General features: G+C 43.0%; 1 protein-coding gene across 1 annotated transcript; it reads left to right on the top strand.

Annotated features, from left to right (window-relative positions):
• The first annotated feature begins 751 nt into the window (after positions 1 to 751).
• On the top strand, positions 752 to 19,429 carry ZNF852 (zinc finger protein 852). The gene is given in 5 exon segments (XM_077992274.1): positions 752 to 825; positions 8,075 to 8,145; positions 8,449 to 8,516; positions 8,518 to 8,573; positions 10,488 to 19,429. Coding segments are annotated over 4 exon segments (1,593 nt in total). The 5' UTR covers positions 752 to 825; positions 8,075 to 8,130; the 3' UTR covers positions 11,942 to 19,429.
• The last annotated feature ends 1,445 nt before the right edge of the window (positions 19,430 to 20,874 follow it).

Raw genomic sequence — 20,874 nt, 5'->3', positions numbered from 1 at the left:
ACAGTTGCAAAACTGTGCTTAGGGCTTGTAGCGTTTACTTAAAAGGAGATAATGAGCTCTCATGCCAGTGCTGGGCTTATTGCCTTGTTTGGGAATTTCCCCATTCAAGGGTTTTATGTTTGGGGACTTGCTGGCCCTATTTTGTTTGTTTGTTTTTTGAGACGGAGTCTCGCTTTGTCTCCCCGGCTGGAGTGCAGTGGCATGATCTCGGCTCACTGCAACCACCGTCTCCCAGGTTCAAGCGATTCTCCTGCCTCAGCCTTCCAAGTAGCTGGGATTCTAGGCGCCGGGCCACCACACCCAGCTAATTTTTAAAATTATTTTTGGTAGACACGGGGTTCCACCATGTTGGCCAGACTAGTCTCGAACTCCTGACCTCAAGTAATCCGCCCGCCTCGGCCTTCCAAAGCGTTGGGATTACAGGCGTGAGCCACCGTGCCAGGCCGCTGGCCCTATTTTCACCGCTAGCTTTGGATCCGTTTCTTCCGTGAAAGGAGAGAGGCCTCCAGGGCAGCCGTGTAGACCCGATGGGAGGGATGTAGGATAACACGCCAAAGCCGGTATGGATCCGGAACGCGCCTAAGCATCAGAGCTTGGAAGGGAAGTGTCCAGCGGAGGGAGACAAGAGATATTGGACAAGCCCTGCCGCCCTCCGCCCTGGGGCCAGGGAGAAGCAGAGACGTTGTGCCTCCCAGTTTCCTAGAGAGGCCGCGGAGGACCTGGGGAGGTGACACGCGTGCGCAACTGGGGCAGTCGGGAGGTAGGCGCGGGGCAGTCGGCTGAGGTGGCTGCAGTGGGATGATTGACTGTCGGCGGCGGGAATAGGTGAGCAGCCCGGCGGGGCGTGGGGCGCGGGGCGCGGGGCGCGGGATGGGGAGAGGGGGCACCTGTGCAGGCGAGAGTGGCGGGTGAGGCCCGGCCTGGAGGCTGCATCCGGGGCGGGGGTCTGACCGTGGATCCCGCCCCGCCACGCTGAGGGGGTACTTCTTCGCCCTCTGGGCGTCTGGGGCAGAGAATCTGGAAAGAGTCCCGGTTTCTCCCGGCTTTACCTTTTCACCCAATTATGCGAATAAAGCGTACTTATTAGAGACAATTAGATAACACGGGAAAGTGGAAGAAAAGTGAAAGTAGCCACCGTCTGGAAATCTTAGTCTCCAGGTCTCCTGACATTGAAAACATCTGGCATAGACTTCTCCCTTTTTCTTGTCGTATTTCACTTCCTAGCACCTGTCGCCGTCTAGCATAGCATATATTTGTTTATTGGTTGATCTTCCCATAAGCCCCTTGCCAGGGCAGTGCTCTTTGTCTGCTTTATTAATTGTTGTTACCTTAGTGTGTGGGACATAGTAGGTGCTCCTAGAATGTGTTTGTTAAATTAATGAAAGAAGGAATATCTAAACTGGGAGACAAGAAGAATTGACAGTTTTTAATGTCTTTTTTTTTTTTTTTTTAATAGCCCATTGCCAAGTTAAGAATGTAAGAGTGACCTTGAGCCTGGAACATTTCCTTGCAGAGTTAGAGCCCTCACAGCCTGTGCTGCTGCATTTAATGCCTTGTGTCTTTCACTGTTTCAGGCTTCGTGTCTACTCCTTTGTTGTGTTTAATCTCTTAAGTCAGTGGCCTTCATTCATTCTCTCAGCTTTCTGTATTTCACACCCCATGGGAGTGGGGAGGGTGGATTGAGATCTTTCTTCCTTACTAAGTGGGGTGTGTGCATCACACCAGCCCTATTGCTGTGGAGTGGATGTGCTAGCTCTGGGGGATCTTTGCATTGCAGGAGGCTGGATCTTGTGCCCTGTTTCTCCTTTTGCTGTAAGTTTACACTGTTTCTCTTGGGGCCTCATGTGGTTGATGTCTGTCCTCAGCGACCTCAGATCATGTGCTGTCCCTTCCTTGATGGCCTTTTAATCTTGGCAGCACAGCCTGACCACCTGGTGAATAGTGGAACAGCCATGGTGATGCACAAGGATCTAATATGTTCCTTTTAGGTGCTGTATGGTATTTCATCATATAAAAATGCTGCTTTTATTTAGCCATATTGATGGACAAGTAGGTTGAATCCAGTATTATGTTATTACAGAGAATATTCTAGTGAATACCTGTGTAAATGTCTGAATACCTGTGCAAGTGTTTTTCAGGGCAGATTCTTACAAGTTAAATGCCTGTAGCATAAGGAATATGTCTTTTTAGTTTTACTGTGGACTTTCAAACTATCCTTCCTGTTAGCTATTACATTTCCACTTCTATTAGTGGTTTGTGTTTGGTGTTCTTTTTTTCTTTTTCTTTTCTTTTGGACAGAGATTTTTTCATATTGTTGTATTCAAATATATTCACTCTTTTCATTTTGTTGTCTTAAATTCTTGCTTACACCAGGGTTCTTAGAGTCTTGTGGTTTTTTGTTTGTTTGTTTTTTAGCTTTTTTTTTTTTTTTTGAGACCAAGTCTCACTCTGTGTCACCCAGGCTGGAGTGCAGTGGTGCGATATCAGCTCACTGCAACCTCCCCCTCCCTGGTTCAAGCAATTCTCTGCCTCAGCCTCCCGAGTATCTGAGATTACAGGCGCCTGACACCACACCTGGCTTTTTGTTTTTGTTGTTGTTGTTGTTTGTTTGTTTGTATGTTTAGTAGAGATGGGATTTCACCATCTTGGCCAGGTTGGTCTTAAACTCCTGACCTTGTGATCCACCCGCCTTGGCCTCCCAAAGTGCTGGGATTACAGGTGTGAGCCACTGCACCCAGCCTTTTAGTTTTGTTTTTTAAGTTTCTTTAATTTATTTTTTGTGTGATTTTATTTACTATTTTTATTTGCCTAGCCAATTGTCTCAATACAATTCATTGACTAGTTTAATTTTTCCCACTGACTTGTAAGGCTACTGTTACCAACTCTTAAGGGAGGTTGTTTGACTTCAGTGGGTCCTTTACCTGCCTGATGGTATTCATGCCAATAAAATGAGACCAAGTTCCATTAAGCAGAGCAGAAACTTTATTTGTTTATGAAGGACTGGAGAAGGAAAAGCTCATGCTCAAAGTACCCTCCTCTGGGTGTGGTGAAGAGGGATATTTAAGGTCTCTTAGGGCATGTAGTGGGGCAGGGATTCCTGGAAAGAGGTGGGGCCCTATGGGAAGAACTGGAGTGTGCTCAGTCTCATTCTTTTTTTTTTTCTTTCTTGTTTTTTTTTCATTGTTGTTTGTTTGTTTGTTTTTGAGGCAGAGTTTCACTCTTGTTGCCCAGGCTGGAGTTCAGTGGTGTGATCTTGGCTCACCGCAACTTCCGCCTCCCAGGTTCGAGTAGTTCTGCCTCAGCCTCCCTAATAGCTGGGATTACAGGCATGCACCACCATGCCCGGCTAATTTAGTATTTTTAGTAGAGATGGGGTTTCTCCATGTTGGTCAGGCGGGTCTTGAACTCCCGACCTCAGGTGATCCACCCACCTCGGCCTCCCAAAGTGCTGGGATTACAGGCGTGAGCCACCACGCCCGGTCAGTCTCATTGTTTCTTTTGTACTCAGCACTATATGTGCCTAGCAAAGTGTATTTCTCCCTTCTAGGTGGAGATTTTAATAAGGTAATGAAGCAAGGATTCAGGCCTGGGTAGCACTGCTGAGCTAAGTTCTCGTTTGTGGTTACTGACATTTGGTCTTTGTCTCTGTAAGCAAGCACAGCTGCTGGCACAGGTTAATTTTACAGCTGCTGGGGCTCTTTAAAAGAAGGTCTTGCTGCTGTAAGTAGACAGGGATTGTAGGAATTTAATCAACTTGAGCAATCAGACAGTTTTACAGCCTCCTGGCCTGCAGCCTGTTTCTTCCTAAACTCTGTGTGGATTGCAGTAACCTAGTTAGTTAAAACCAGCTCCTGACAGACCCCAGCAACTTATAGATGAACCTGAGTGAACTCTTCTCATTACATGCTAAAGTCTCCACCTGGGAGTAGCTATAGCTTCATTACCATAACTCGTGACTTAGGTGCTGGCATAATGACTGCGTCTGTACCACTGGGACGCCTCCTATACATGCAATAATGTAGCCTCTCCCCTCTCCATTGCTCCATAAAACTCTCCTATTTCCCTCGGAGAGACGCTGCTTTGGAAAATATTCCCAGTGTCCTCCTTACTTAGCCAAGTAATAAAACTCTTATTGATCCAAACTTGCATACTCACAGTTGTTTGTTACTTGCCGGGTGAATGAACCCCATTTTTTTTTTTTTAGGTAACACTGTGGTGACACTATCTCTGTCATACATCAAACTTATAAAATTAGCTGGGCATGGTGGTGCATGCCTGTAATCCCAGCTACTCGGAAGGCTGAGGCTGGAGAATCACTTGAATCCAGGAGGCGGAGGTTGCAGTGAGCAGAGATCTCACCACTGCACTCCAGCCTCCGCGACAGAGCAAGATTCCGTCTCCATAGAAACAAAAAAACAAACGTTACATATGTGTATAAGCCTGTGACAGGATTCTGTACTTTTCCTTTTATCTACGGTTTGCATATTTCTTCAGTAATACGTGCTGTGTTAAGTACTACAGCTTCATATTAAACCTTATCGTCTGGTAGAACAAAACTTTCCACATCTAAAAAGTTTTCTTGACTATTATTTTACTCATTCATTTGAATTTTAGAATATGCTTATCAAGCTCTAAGGAAAATTACATTGTGATTGGCTGGGATTTTGTTGACTTTGCATGTTAATTTAGAAAAAACGGACATCTTGAAGGAGTGTTTTCCCACACAAAATGTATTTATATCTGTTATGTCTTTTGGCAGAGTTTTCTATTTCTCCACTAAGGTCTTGTACATTTTTTATTGGCTGTATTTCTGAGTACTTTATATTTTTGTTGCTATTGTATTAATTCATTTCTGATTGGTTGCTATTATGTTGGAAAGTTATTGAGTATATGTTGATTATATATTCAACCTCCTGAATGTCCTATCATGTTCTAACTGTTTTTTTGGTTCATTCTGTGTAATTTTTTAGGTGATGTTTCATATCATTCATGAGTATATTTGCTTTGCATCTTTCTTGTCTGTTTTCTGCATATTTTTTTCTTGTCTAATTGCATTGTCTAGGATTACATTGTTTGTTCCTATTTTTAATTGCAAAGCATTTTGTGTCTTTACCATTTAGTGTCACGTCTGTTGGAGATTTCTTTTGTCTATTCTGCATATCAGTTTAAGGATGTCTCTATTCCTGGATTGTTAAGAGTGTGCACAAAAAGAAGATATAGTTACTTAATTTTAAGAGAATACCAATACTGTAAATAACTTTATGCCAATAAATGTGAAAAGCTAGATGAATACTTGGATTGTTTCTTCCTTCTTACTATTATGTATAATGCTGCTATGAACATTTGTGTATGAGTTTTTGTATGGACATTTATTTTATCTTGGGTATATATATAGGAGTAGAATTGATAGGTCAATTAGTAAATGTATGTTTAACTTCATGAGGAACTGTCAGACTGTTTTCATAAGTGTGTGCATCAATTTACATTTCCACCAGCAGTGGATAAAGTTTCAGTATCTCCACATTCTCACTGATTTTTTATTTATTTTTCTGAGACAGAGTCTTGCTCTGTCCCCTAGGCTGGAGTGCAGTGGGGTGATCTTGGCTTACTGTAGCCTCGACCTTACAGGCCCAGGCGATCTTCTTACCTCAGCCTCCTGGGTAGCTGGGACCACAAGGTGCATGCCACCAGGCCCAGCTAATTTTTTGTATTTTTTGTAGAGATAGGATTTTGCCATGTTGCCTAGGCTGGTCTTGAATTCCTGGACTCAAGCAATCCCCTCACCTTGGCCTCCCATGATTGCTTATTATTGGATTTTTGTTCTAGCCATCTTACTGGGTATGAAGTACTATCTTATTGTTCTGTTAATCTGCATTCCCTGATGACTATCCTGTGTACTTATTAGACATTTTAATATTTTCTTTGGAGAAATGTCAATTCAGACCCTTTGGCCATTTTTATTTTTGAGATGGAGTCTCATTCTGTCACCCAGGCTGGAGTTTAGTGATGCAATCTCAGCTCACCGCAACCTCTGCCTCCTAGGTTCAAGTGATTTTACTGCCTCAGCCTCCCGAGTAGCTGGGATTACAGGTGCCTGCCACCATGCCCGGCTAATTTTTGTATTTTTAGTAGAGACGAGGTTTCGCCATGTTGGCCAGGCTGGTCTCAAACTCCTGACCTTAGGTGATCTACCTGCCTCGGCCTCCTAAAGTGCTGGGATTATAGGCATGATCCACTGTGCCCTGGCCCTATTTTAAAATTTGTTGTTTTTTTCTTTTTATTATTGAGTTGTAATATATAAAGAATATAAACATATATTCTGTATATATAAAGAATATAAATATATATTAATATATTTATATATTAAAGAACATAAATATATTCTTTATATATTCTAGATACAGGTCTTTATCAGATACATGATTAGCCAGTGTTTTCTTCCAGTCTGTGGATGGCTTTTCACTTTCACTTTCTTCTTATAGTCTTTTGTGTACAAGAGGTTTTCCTTTTGGTAAAGTCCAATTTATTTATTTTTTCCTTGTTTTCATATGATTTTTGTGTGCATGTGGCAAGAATCCATTGAATGTCACAAAGACTTATACCTAGGTTTCTTATAAGAGTTTTAGAGTTTTTGTTTAGTTTTTTTTTTTTTTTTTTTTTTTTTTGACATAGATCACTCTGTTGCCCAGGCTGGAGTTCAATGGCACGATCTTGGCTCACTGCAATCTCTACCTCCCATGTTCAAGCAATTCTCCTGCTTCAGCTTCCTGAGTAACTGGGATTACAAGGGCCCACCACCATGCTCAGCTAATTTTTTCTATTTTTAATAGAGATGGGGTTTTGCCATGTTGGCCAGGCTGGTCTTGAACTCCTGACCACAGGTGATTGACCTGCTTCGGCCTCCCAAAGTGCTGGGATTACAGGCTTGAGCCACTGCACCCGGCAAGGTTTAGTTCCTATATGTAGGTCTTTGATCTTTTAGAAGTTATTTTTATAGATGGAGTGAGGTAGAGCACCATCTTCATTATTTTGCAGGTGCATATCCACTTGTCTCAGCACCATTTGTTGAAAGGATCATTCTTTCCACTTTGAATGATCTGGGCACCATTGTTGTAAAATAATGACTAGAGATGTATGAGTTTATTTCTGGACTCTTAATTCTAATCCATTGAACTGTATGTCTATTCTTATGCCAGGAAGCAATACAGTGAAGACTGTTGTTCTGTAGGAAGTTTTGAAATTGAGAAGTTTGAGTCCTTCAACTTATTCCTCTTTTTCAAGAAGAATTATGATTGTATGGGTCTCTTCAGTTTCCACATAATTTTAGAATTGGCTTTCGACTTCTAAAAAGATGCCCCCTGGGAATCTGATAGGGATTGTGTAGAACCTGTAGATGAGTTTTGGGAATATCAATGGGACTTGTGTTTGAAGAAAAGAGAGGAATTAAAATGTTTTGGCCAGTGCGTGAATTCATTGACACAACTTGGGAAATCCAGAGAGGAAGGCAGTAAGAACATGCATGTTAGACATTGAACTTAAGGTGTTGCAGCACCCCCAACTGAAATGTCCCATAGGCAACAGGAGGCATGTGGTAGGGGTCTAGGAGAGAAGTAAGAATTGTGAGAGCGGTATTAAAGCAATGAGAGTTGGTCAGATTGCTGACGGAAAGAACAAGGAAGCACTGGGCCCTGAGTTTTAAGGGGTCTATAATGAGAGGGCAGGAGCAGGAAGAGGAACCAGGGCATGAGGAACCACAACTGTGAGGGGAAAATCAGGGCTGGCTGGTGCTAGGGAAGCCATGGGAGAGAGAGTGTGGCCAGAATAGCTTCCTTGAAAAAGGTTGATGAGAGTGAGGGCTTGGAGGAACACCCAGTTCTCAGCTTGATACGGGACCTTGTACTGTGCCCTCCAGGGAAAATTCACAGCACTCTTGGGATAATGCCTTATGGAAGAGGTTAAGAGTCAGTGTGTGTGGAGGTGCCTGGGTTCTCTTGAATCCACTTATTGGGAATATAGATCTTATGGGAGCCGGAAGCAGGGCTTGTCCCACTCATAGCTTTCTTTCCTCCCTCAGCTCAATGTGCTTCTCCAGTTCCTACCCTTCCTCAAGTGGGGAACTCAGGACTTCGGATGGTCAGGCCCCAGGTGAGCTTGGTTCTTTGTGTTTTTACTACGTCTCCATTAGTCTGGTCCAGGAATGGCTAGAGGTCTCACCCCCAGGACTCTGCCCCATCTAAGACTGTTCCTGTGGCTCTCCTGCCTCATTGCTTCCCCTGGAGGTAATGGACTCTATCTTGCCCTGGACTTGTTGTTTTTGAGGTGTCATCTCAGCTCCTCTCTCCCACACTTTTGCCCACGAAGAGCCCATACCCTGTGCCTTCTGTACCCCTGATGACTCTGCCTTTCAGGCTGTGAATGTTCCTGAGGGATTGGAGCTTGTCATTCCAGGATACTGTGGCATATGAGGACCTGTGTGTGGACTATACTCAGAAGAAATGGAAATGTCCCGCACTCAGTCAGAGCCCTGCAGTGGAACATGATACCGGAAAATGACCATAGCATGGCCTCCTTGGGTAACAGATTCTGTTTCCTAGTCACTTAGAGTCTGCATGCTGCACATTGTCTTTTCTATATTCCTTGTTTCTTTAAACTTTTTATTATGAAAATTTCCAAACACAGATAAACTAGAGTGAATAATATAAGAGCTGGTGTGTGTGAAGCTGCCTGGGTCCTCTTGAATAAGGACCCTCTGCACCCTTCCCTCAGCTTGAACAATGATCAGCATCCTTTTTACCTCATTATTGATTGACATAAGGTGATTTAGGTAGGGTTTTTTGAGTTGTAAGGAATAGAGAGCCACTCAAGTTATTGTAAGTAAGGAGCTGTGAGTCATAGGCTTAAAGGAATGAGAACCCAGAAGAAATTGATCAGCCAGACCAGACTGTGGGAAGCAGGGCCTTGACTCAGGGCAGCCTGGGAGCCTGAGCAGCAAAAGCAAATACATGTTGATGCCTGTGTTCCAGTGTGAATGTAATACAGCTGCTCTCAGTGTATCTGTTTTATCTCTGCTTGTCCTCCTCCTGCTGCCCGTTTTCTTCACTGTGAATCTTTTGTCCTTTTCATAGCTCTTTCCTAATTGTACTTCCTGTTCCCTTATATTTGTTGCTTGCTATGTCTCCTAATGGCTTGACTTCTCTCCATGTGTCACTTCAGATTCCACTGCCACTCATAATTTTGCCCTACTTTCAGTTCCAAATTTCCTTAGAGACAGATTCCTTTTGCTATAGCCATTACCCATCACCTCAGTTGGGCAGAGCTTTGGCCCAGGCCATGGCAGAGGCTGAAGACCAACCTACAGATAAGCTGCCCTTGGATCTAGTACCTGGTTCTGGTCCATTCACTTGCGGTCCATCATGGGATGTTCAGGGTCACTTGCCACAAAGCATGGTTGCCTAAGTGTTCCTCTCTGCAAAGACTGGGGCAGTGCAGTTTCCTGGGAGGGCTTCTTGGCAGGGCAGGTGCTGTGATTGATTCGTATAGGGCAGTAGCCAACTCTGGAAAGGGTGGGCTTAGGAATCACTCACCCAGACATCTTAAACTTTTCATAGGCTAACTGGCACGATGGCTGTGGCCCCAATTCAGATGTGATTGAAAGGAACCCACATTTTGGTGTTTTTCCTTGGCCACGATTGCTCTGCCTTCTCCCAGATTTTGTATTCAGAATTCCAAAAGGCAAATATTTACCTGTTCAGTTCCTTTATATTCTAGAGAATCAAAGAAATTTTAATTTATATTTCAAATGATTGATACCCCTGTTATCTTTTCTGGGAGTACACAACTGGCTCCTACCAGGCCAATGCTCTGAGGGCCAGTGGCATCCCCACTTTTGGAAATCTGCTGTCTCCTTCAATACTGCTGTCCAGCTTTTCTTAACCGATAGCCTCTCCGAATCTCATTACTGTCCTGTCATACAACATCTCTCCTTTTGTACGCTTTCCTAATCATACCCTCATAGTAGAAATTTCTCAACTCATTCCCATCTTTTCCTTGTCTCTTTCTTATACTTGACTTGAGGTATTTGCCAGCCTTCCCTCTCCCAACATCTTTTCTGAGAACCATGGAACCATATAATGTCATGGTTGGAAGGGAACTCAAAGTTTACCATTTTGCTAAAGAGACATGACATGAGAGTGACTTTTATAAGATCACAGCATGCTTTGCAATCCAGTCCCTTGCTTTCCAATGGCCTTTCTGACTTGGCTGTGCTGGCTCGATATCTTTTTTCCACCCTCCTCCACTGACCAGCTTCTTCTTCCTTGTTTTTCCATCCCTAAGATACAATTGAGCATTTTGCTCCTGTTTTTAATGTGTCATCTCATTTCTTAACCACAATGTGACTTTTTTTCAGGTATGTTAGCTCTTTATGATTCTGTTTCTTCAACAGGAAAAGAAATGAGTAAAAGTTGTCGTCTTCTTTCTTTTGGCAGCAGGTAGGAACATGATGGAGAGTTCGGAGTTGATTCCGAAGCAGGAAATTTTTAAAGGATCAGAGTCATCTAATAGCACATCAGGGGGACTCTTTGGGGTGGTTCCTGGGGCAGCAGAGATTGGAGATGTTTGTGAAGATACCTTCAAGGAGTTAGAAGGGCATACCACAAATGAAGAAGGGAGCAGACTAGAAAGTGATTTCTTGGAAATAACAGATGAAGATAAGAAAAAATGCACAAAAGACAGATATGAGGAATATAAGGAAGCTGGGGAACATCCACATCTGTCTTCCAGTCCTGCTGAACATGAAGGAGTTTTAAAGGGACAGAAATCCTATCGATGTGATGAATGTGGCAAAGCTTTTTGTTGGAGTTCTCACCTTATTGGCCATCAGAGAATCCACACTGGAGAGAAACCCTATGAGTGTAATGAGTGTGGGAAGACCTTCAGGCAAACCTCCCAGCTCATTGTTCATCTCAGAACCCACACAGGGGAAAAACCCTATGAATGCAGTGAGTGTGGAAAGGCGTATAGGCACAGCTCCCATCTCATTCAACATCAGAGACTCCATAATGGGGAGAAACCCTATAAATGTAATGAATGTGCAAAAGCTTTTAATCAGAGCTCCAAACTCTTCGACCACCAGAGAACCCACACTGGGGAGAAACCTTATGAATGTAAGGAGTGTGGGGCAGCCTTTAGTCGCAGTAAAAATCTTGTTCGACATCAGGTCCTGCACACTGGTAAGAAACCTTATAAGTGTGATGAATGTGGGAGAGCTTTCTGTTCCAATAGAAATCTCATTGACCATCAGAGAACCCACACTGGGGAGAAGCCTTATAAATGTAATGAATGTGGCAAAGCCTTCAGTCGGAGTAAATGTCTTATTCGACATCAGAACCTCCACACTGGCGAAAAGCCATACAAATGTAGTGAATGTGGGAAAGCCTTCAATCAGATCTCTCAACTCGTTGAGCATGAGCGAATTCATACTGGAGAAAAACCTTTTGAATGTAGCGAGTGTGGTAAGGCATTCGGTCTGAGTAAATGTCTTATTCGGCACCAGAGACTTCACACAGGTGAGAAGCCCTATAAATGCAATGAGTGTGGAAAATCCTTCAATCAAAACTCACATCTTATTATACACCAGAGAATTCACACTGGTGAGAAACCCTATGAATGTCATGAGTGTGGGAAGGGCTTCAGTTATAATTCTAGTCTTATGGTACATCAGAGAACCCATACTGGGGAAAAACCCTATAAATGCAATAGTTGTGAGAAAGCCTTTAGTGACAGCTCACAGCTTACTGTGCACCAGAGAGTCCACACTGGAGAGAAACCTTATGAATGTATTGAGTGTGGGAAAGCCTTTAGTCAGCGTTCCACTTTTAATCACCACCAGCGAACTCACACTAGAGAGAAGCCCTCAGGTCTGGCTTGGTCATCATCTTAAGGCATGGTTCTCTGAGACAGAGAGCAAAGACCTTTGAGTTAAGCTTTCTTTATAAGAAGGATGTTGATCATGGTCTCCTTGGAGACCGCTAATCACAGTGGGGACCATACCCTACTTGCTTTTCCTTGGGTCACTAAGGTGGGAGAGTAGGTGCAAGTTAGTCTGATCCTTACTTAGTATTAGGAAATTAGGGATTACATCTGTCATTAACTTGTAGGTTTCCTTTCTTCTCTTAAAAAACTATTTAAAAAATCTGTCTTCTTAGTATGCATTCCATAATCAGATTCTGCATTTGAAGAACAGCAGTTGTATTATCTTTATTCTATTGCAGTTCCTCCACTGGACCATTTACGTAAAGTCACTTTTAAAGTCATTCTACAAGATTGTTCTTCCCTGCTCCTTGGCTATCTCCTTCCACAGCTATTTTTAAAATTTGTACTGTAAGCTACATCCTCTCATCATTTTTGTGTTTTCTAGCTAGAAAACTTTTTCTTCCTGTTTACTAATCACTTCCTTCACAATGTTCAAGATTTATGCCATCTCTGAAAGACTTTCTTCTTCAAATAGTTGTTTGTTTAGTTTATACTTCTCAATAGAAGTATAAAGTATAAATATATAATTTGGCCTTAATGCTTTAAATTAGCTGGTGCTACGACGTATAACTGTTAAATGTTTTTGTAAATTGTTCTCAATTTACAATGTGATATGTGTATCACATATATACAGAGTATACACATATATAGTTGTGTATGTGTATACTTTCTTTTTTTGTTTTTTTTTGAGACAGAGTCTCAGTCTTGCTCTTGTTGCCCAGGCTGGAGTGCAGTGGTGCAATCTTGGCTCACCACAACCTCTGCTTCTCGGGTTCAAGCGGTTCTTCTGCCTCAGCCTCCCGAGTAGCTGGGATTACAGGCATGCACCACCATGCATGGCTAATTTTTTTTTTTTTTTTTTTTGTATTTTTAGTAGAGATGAGGCTTCTCTATGTTGGTCAGGCTGGTCTGAAACTCCCAACCTCGGGTGATCTGCCCATCTCGGCCTCCCAATGTGCTGGGATTACAGCTGTGAGCCACGGCACCCAGCTGCATATGTGTATACTTTCATACCAGCTTGTAAGCTTCTGAGATCAGGTATGGTATCTATTTATTTTAGTATATACATAATAGTTTGAGTATGCTAGTTCTTAAGTTTTAAAATTCAAATTGAGTCATCATTAACATGGGCACAGGCTCCCCTCTCCCCATCACATCCACTGCACTAGAAGCTTCTAAAGAAGGAAGTAGGCTGGGTGCAGTGGCTCACGCCTGTAATCCCAGCACTTTGGGAGGCCGAGGCGGGCAGATCACGAGGTCAGGAGATCGAGACCATCCTGGCTAACATGGTGAAACCCCATCTCTACTAAAAATACACACACACAAAAAAAGCCGGGCACAGTGGCTCACACCTGTAATCCCAGCACTTTGGGAAGCCGAGGTGGGCAGATCACTTGATGTCAGGAGTTCGAGACCAGCCTGGCCAACACGGTGAAACCCTGTCTCTACTAAAAATACAAAAATTAACGAAGTGTGGTGGCGGGTACCTGTAATGCCAGTTACTTGGTAGGCTGAGGCAGGAGAATCGCTTGCACCTGGGAGGCAGAGGTTGTAATGACCTGAGATCGTGCCACTGCACTCCAGCCTGGGTGACAGAGTGAGACTACATCTCAAAAACAAAAAACAAACAAAAAACACCTTACAGTCAAAATTTACTGCAAGAAGACTTGACTTTCATGGCTGTAATATAGATGATTGAAAATTTCAACTAGTAGCATTCCTGGATGATTAGAATTCAGAGTGATGAGGTTTTTGGTAAAATAGTAGTATCAAACTAATCAGTTTTCCATATCAGCTAGTCCTTTCTCACTACAACTGCTGTCTTAATTTCAAGATGAGAACCGTGCCTTAATTATCTTCCAGACCATCTTTCCTTCTGCAAAGACATAAGAAACAAGAAATATTCTCAGAGTATTTTCTTTCCTTCTGCAGTCCTATGTCAGTCCATGAGCTTGAACCACCTTTCCTTCCACCCTTGCAATAATGGCCCAGTGCTGGTGGACCTTTGACTCTAATGTTCACCCTGTTCTCTTTCCATCCCCGAGACTTTTTTTTTTTTTTTTGAGATGGAGTCTCACTCTGTCGCCCAGGCTGGAGTGCAGTGGCGCAAACTCTGCTCACTGAAAGCTCTGCCTCCTGGGTTCACGCCATTCTTCTGCCTCAGCCTCCTGAATAGCTGGGACTCCAGGCGCCCACCACCATGCCCAGCTAATTTTTTTGTATTTTTAGTGAAGACGGGGTTTCACCATGTTAGTCAGGATGATCTTGATCTCCTGACCTTGTGATCCACCTGCCTCGGCCTCCCAAAGTGCTGGGATTACAGGCGTGAACTACCACACCTGGCCTCCATCCCCCAGACTTCTTAACAGGCTGACAGGATCCGCAGTGTGACAAAGGTGGAGGAGGAGGCTAGAGGGGCAATGTCAGTCATGTAACCTGGAGGGGTGATATTGTGAGCTGTTGTGTATGTTTCAGACAATGCAGAAGAAAGGAAAGAGTTGAGGATCAAGAAAATCAGAATTAAATGTGATTGGGGAGATGTCTCAAAGTCAGAAAGGATTACTGGGGGCCTAAAGTTTTTCAGGGCCTTTAGAAACTACTGAACTTGGCTGGGCACAGTGGCTCATGCCTGTAATCCCAGCACTTTGGGAGGCTGAGGCAGTCAGATCACTTGAGTCCAGGAGTTTGAGATCAGCCTGGTCAACATGCTAAAACCCCGTTTCTACTAAAAATACAAAAATTATCTGGGTGTGGTAGTGCACGCCTGTAATCCCAGCTACTTGGGAGGCTGAGGCAAGAGAAGCACTTGAACCTGGGGGACAGAGATTGCAGTGAGCCAAGATCACACTACTGTACTCCAGCCAGGGCAACAGAGCGAGACTCTGTCTCAAACAACAACAACAACAAAAGCACAAAACTGAACTTAAGACACAGCTGGAATTTTACCATTTGTGAATACGTATTTTAAATGTTTTCAGCTTGTTTTTTTGTATTTTTTTCCATTTTCCTTTAAAAGATACGCAGATAGGACTTTTTCCTCTTTAAGTGTCTTATTTTGGGAGCCTCCAGATTTCAGGGAAGAGCCCCACACCATATGAGTACACGAGTTGGACATTTCTGGTTCCCTGCCCTGAATTGGACATTGCCAGTCATGTCTGCAGAACTATCCTGCCTGTTGGAAGCTGCAGTTTTACTTTCTGGTTCTTGTCTGTTCATTCCCTACCATACTAAACCCCTAGAGTGGGAATGTGCACCATTCCTAACTATATTAACTCACTACCACCAGTCTGGTGTGGGTGCTCAGTACAAGTGAATCCTGAAAAAGCCTCAGGCTCTTGGATGGAGGAAAATTGGCTGCATTTGAAAGCCATACTTCAATTTCTATTGGTCGTTGCTAGTATAAACTTTAATTATTGATTTAAACATTTTATCTGGATCCAATTATGTCGATAAATTATTTTTAGGTTTAATAGTTTGTTAGATTCATTTCCTAGCTTTTCTAGGTTTATAATAAGTAATTTATTTGTCTTTTAATTTGATGTCACTTATGTTATGCATTAGCAAGAACTTCGAAAAACATGGAACAGTAGATGTCTTTCTCTTAACTCTCGGGGGAATGTTTTTAGTCTTTTGCAATTTCATATGGTGTTCATTGTTGGATTCTGATGTTCTGTTGCATTTAGGAAGTTTCCTTCTAATCTTATTTCTAGAAGAAGCAGTGTAGTTTAGTGGTTAAGAGCATAGATTTTGTTCCCAGTGCCCTAGGTTCAAATCCTGAGTCCACCACTTTCTTAGGTGTGTGACCCTGGGCAAATCACTTAGCTTCCTTGTATCTTAGTTCCTCCATCTATAAAATGGAGCTACCTCACAGAGTTGTGAGGAATATATTATTGTAACAATGCTGGGCCCACAGTGCACAGTTTCCCAATTATTATTATACTTAGAGTTTTGTTTTTGGTTTTGTTTTTTTTAGACAAGGTCTCCCTCTGTTGCTCAGGCTGGAGTGTAGTGATGTGACCATAGGTCACCTCAGCCTTGAACTCCTGGGCTCAAGGGATGCTCCTGCCTCAACCTCCCCTATAGTTAGGAATACAGGCATGTGCCACCACGCCCAAGTTTTTATTTTTATTTTTTGTAGAGATAGGGTTTCACTGTTTTGCTCAGGTTGGTCTTGTGGTCCTGGCCTCGAGCAATCATCCTGCCTTGGCTTCCCTAAATGCTGGGAATACAGGTGTGAGTCACTAGGCCTGGACTAAAAGTTTTTATTAGGATTGGTTACTATATTATATCAAGTTTAAAAACTCCATTGTAATTTTATGAGTTACTTTTTTTTCTTTTTGTAATTCATTTTCTTGACAAGTTTGCAAATATTTGTAGTTTCCTTGTACTTTTCAAGTAAAATCTATTTGTTCATAGTGAGTTTTTATTAAGTACAGAAGTAGATTCAATTTGGTAATGCTTTGCTAGCTTTGCAAAAGAATTTGGAAAAAATATTGTTTAACTTATTACCATGTAGAGTTTGTGTAACATGGATATTGTTCCTTGAAGACTTGCTAAAAGTAACTGGGCCTGGTTCTTTGGGTGAGGGGATTGGGAGGGATTATCTTTAGCAACTCTTTTAGTCAGTTTGAGCTATTATAACAAAATACCTAGAGGGTGGCTTAAACAACAAACATTTATTCCTCACAGTTCTGTAGGCTTTAAAGTTCAACATCAAGATGCTAGAATGGTTGAGTGCTGGTGAGGGCTCTCTTCTCATTTGCAGATGGCCCCCCTTTTTCCTGTGTCCTCAAATTTCAGAGAGCAAGAGCAGTGGTGCCTCTTCCAAGTCTTTTAAGGGCATTAGTGAGAATGAGGGCCCCATTCTCATGACCTACTCCAATCCTAGTTATTTTCCAAAGGCCCCCTACCCCCAAATATAATATTTGGGGTTAGGGCTTCAACATAAATATTCATTCCGTAACATTCTACTCCTAGCCACTCACTCTATTCACGTCATTACATACCAAAATAAGTTCATTCCATCCTAACAGCCTCCAAAGTTTTAACTCATTCTAGTATCAACTAACATTTAAAGTCCAAAGTCTCATCTAAATATCTAAATCAGGGCCTGTTGTGGTGGCTGACGCCTGTAATCCCAGCACTTTGGGAGGCTGAGGTGGGTGGATCACGAGGTCAGGAGTTCAAGACCAACCTGACCAACATGGTGAAACCCCATCTCTACTAAAAATACAAAAATTAGCCAGGCGTGATGGTGTGCACCTGTAATCCCAGCTACATGGGGAGACTGAGGCAGGAGAATCACTTGAATTCGAGAGACAGAGGTTGCAGTGAGCCAAGATTGCGCCATTGCACTCCAGCCTGGGTGACAGCGAGACTCTGTCTCAAAAATATCTAAATCAGATATGGGTGAGACCCAAGGTTTAGTTTATCCTGAGGCAAAATTTCCCTCCAGCTGTGAAACCAGACAAGTTATGTGCTTCCGAAATACAATGATGGGATAGGCATGGATTAGGTATTCCAATTCCAAAAGTGAGAAATTGGAAGGAAGAAAGGGATGATGAGGCTGGGTGTGATGGCTCATGCCTTTAATCCCAGCACTTTGGGAGGCTGAGGTGGGAGGATTGCTTGAGTTCAGGAGTTTGAGACCAGCCTGGGCAACGTAGGGAGATCTCATTTCTACAAAAATAATAAAAATAGTTGGCATGGTGGCTTGAGCGTGGGAGTTCGAGGCTACAGTGAGTTGTGATCGTACTGCACTCCAGCCTGAATGACGGAGTGAAACCCTGTCTCAATAAAAAATAAAAAAGGATGGGGGAGCCGGGGTATGATGGTCCCATGCGAGTCTCAAACTTAGCAAGGCAAATTTCATGAGATCTTAGGCTCATGAATAATCCTCTTTGGTCCTATATTGTCCTCTCCAGGACCCCCTGGGTGGTGGTCCTGACCCTACACATCTGCCAGGCAGAGGTGACTCCCCTGTGGCTTTTGTTGGAGACCATCTGGCCTGTGGAAACTGGGGCAGTATCCCTCATGATCTCTGAATAGCCAAGAGAAGAGTCATTCTTGTATGTAACGGTGGATATTCACAGCCTTCCTCGTTCCTGGCTTCAGGACTTCAGATAAGATCATATCAGAGCTAAGGGCTTCAACATATGAATTTTGGGGTCACAGTTCAGTCACTAGCAATACTTCCATTCCCCTGACCTGCAACATGTCCAGTTACTTCTGAAAGTACTTGTCATCCACTATATTAATAACGTGCTCATTGCCAGCCTATGAAACAAGTTGACCACTCCATACATAAGGTCATAGTTAATATGACACATGCAGGCTGAGCTGTCAGTCCTGATAAGATCCAGGGACTTGTCCAACAAGTTCAGTCCCTGGAGCTACCTGGTCCAGTAATTAGAGGAGTATTCCTGATAAAGTCAAAAATTGTCCTTGGCAGCCCCCACCTAAAAGAAAGAAGCTCAATATGGAGTTGGCAGACCCCCTGGGATCCCAATCAGGCTCCATCTTATATGTAACATTTCCATTTAATGATGGCACTTGGCTGAACCTGTATGGTATGAAAGAAGCTCAATAAGCTGGTATGCCTGTTTGTCTATTGGAGATAACATATCACATCTCAGTATTATTTTGCCTCCTTTAGTTAAAATTACCCACAACACAGCCACCTCTGAATGGGGCCCTCAACAACAGCAGACTCTAGAGGCCTATCATGCATTAACATGGGCCTGCCATTAATGTAGGCCCATGGAACTATAGGTCTCATTGACTCCTACCCATATGGGTTGGATACTGTGGCAACAAGAGACTGCTATCAGGGTGCACCAGGCCCTTGGCTTTTGGACATATAAATTATCCAAGATGGTTGCCATGTACATTCCCTTTGAATGGCAGCTACTAACCTGCTATTGGGCTATAATGGAAACAGAACACTTGACTACCGAAGCACTGTATGTGACCTTAAGACCTGAGCTGCCCATCTCATGCAGGTATTGTTAATGAAAAATAAAAATGGAAGCCCCAGTTTAGAAATACCCTAAGGCTGACCACCTGCAACCGTGTAACCAAAACAGATCATTCTGATTTCCCTGAAATGCTGTCTCTGATAATGAAGAATGCAAAATGTAAGCTTTACATCCTTGCCAGCATGATTCACTGAAGTTAAAACAATCAGCTATAGACCAACAAGCTTAAACAGCTCAACTTTCCCTAAAAAGAATGTATAACAGCCAATTATAAAAAAGGTCAAAATATCCCCCCCCCTTTATGCATTATAAACTGTGTTGTAACTGCTGTAAGATTAATTTCTTACCACTTGATTTGAGTCTTCTAGATTGTGGTCTGTACTTCTTGTTTGAACAATAAACTTCTAAATTTTTCTTAACTTTATCTGATTTTATTTTTTTCACAGTGCTCACTAATCCTAATAAAACATGACAGGTTCAGCCAAGTGCCATCATTAAATGGAAATGTTACATATAAGATGGAGCCTGATTGGGATCCCAGGGGGTCTGCCAACTCCATGAAGTAACTGTCTTGCCAGAGGACGCTGAACAGCCCATATGGGATGTTCCCTTAGCTAGGTGCAGCCTAGGTTCGAAGATGTTCCAGCTGATGGTATGAGTTGGCTCACTGAGAGATCTGTGAAACTCAAAACTGATAAACTCTGTCTGCTGTAGCCATCCATCTTGCTATGGATTGAATTGTTTTGTCACCTCCAAAATGTTAAAACTTAATCCCCAGCAGTGCTGCAGGCTTATAGTCCCAGCCACTCAGGAGGCTGAGGTGGGAGAATTGCTTGAGCTCAGGAGTTCAAGACCAGCTTGGTAAACATAACAAGACCTTGTGTCTAAAAAAACAAAAAAATCCCCAATAAAATAGTGTTGGGAGATAGGGCCTATGGGAGGTGTTTAGGTCATGAAGGCTTACCCTCAGGATTGGATTAACACCCTTATAAAAAGGCCTCGTGAGAGTGGGTTTGCTTTCCTCTGCTGTTGTGCCATGTGAGGAACAGTGCTGTTTCCCTCTGGAGAGTGCAATGTTCAAGGCACCATTGTGGAAATGGAGACTTTGATTTTGGACTTCCCACCTCTAGAATTGTGAGAAATTAAATTTCTATTTATAAAATTATCCAGTCTCAGGCATTCTGCTATAGCAGCACAAGTAGACTAAGACACACACTAAGGATAGTCATCTTTTGACTGAGACCAGACAAGGATACTCTGCCCAATACTCTGGGTGAACTCTGTGCTGTGGTGATGACTGTGCAGGAAAATATAACAGCAATTCTCTGCCACACGTTTACAGACTTATGGGCCATTACAAATGGACTAGCCATATGTCCAGTGACTGGCAGATTAATGATTGGACCATTAAGGGCTCCCCTATGTAGAAACAAGGACTATGACAGCAGTTTGTGAACTAGGAAAGAGACCTACTTGTCACTTATGGCATAGGACCATTCAAAAGAGAACATGAACTCAGAAGCTGATCTAGTATATGCTCAGAAAATGGCCAAAATCATCCCTTGGATCTACCACAGAATGGGACATGGAAGTCCACCTCAGATGCAAGAATGGGCCACATCACGAGAACTTTCCCTAAAAGAAATGGAAGCCAAAGATCCAGTGCAGTCGTGTGAGGCCTGCCTTTAGCCCAGGCCATACAATGTGGTGAACTAGGACATAACATCTGGGACAGAGGGCCCATGTCAGTGTGATATTGATCACATTGGACAGCTAGCTCCCAGACATGGATTCTGGTGAAGCCTCACTACCATGAATACACGTTCTAGAGATGGGACCACCATTCCAGTATGCCATGTAGATA

The sequence above is a fragment of the Macaca mulatta genome, chromosome 2 (assembly GCF_049350105.2).
Source record: "Macaca mulatta isolate MMU2019108-1 chromosome 2, T2T-MMU8v2.0, whole genome shotgun sequence".
NCBI classification, from domain to species: Eukaryota; Metazoa; Chordata; class Mammalia; order Primates; family Cercopithecidae; genus Macaca; species Macaca mulatta.
The sequence above is the reverse complement of the archived record's forward strand: the minus strand, read 5'-3'. Positions and strand labels throughout refer to the sequence as shown.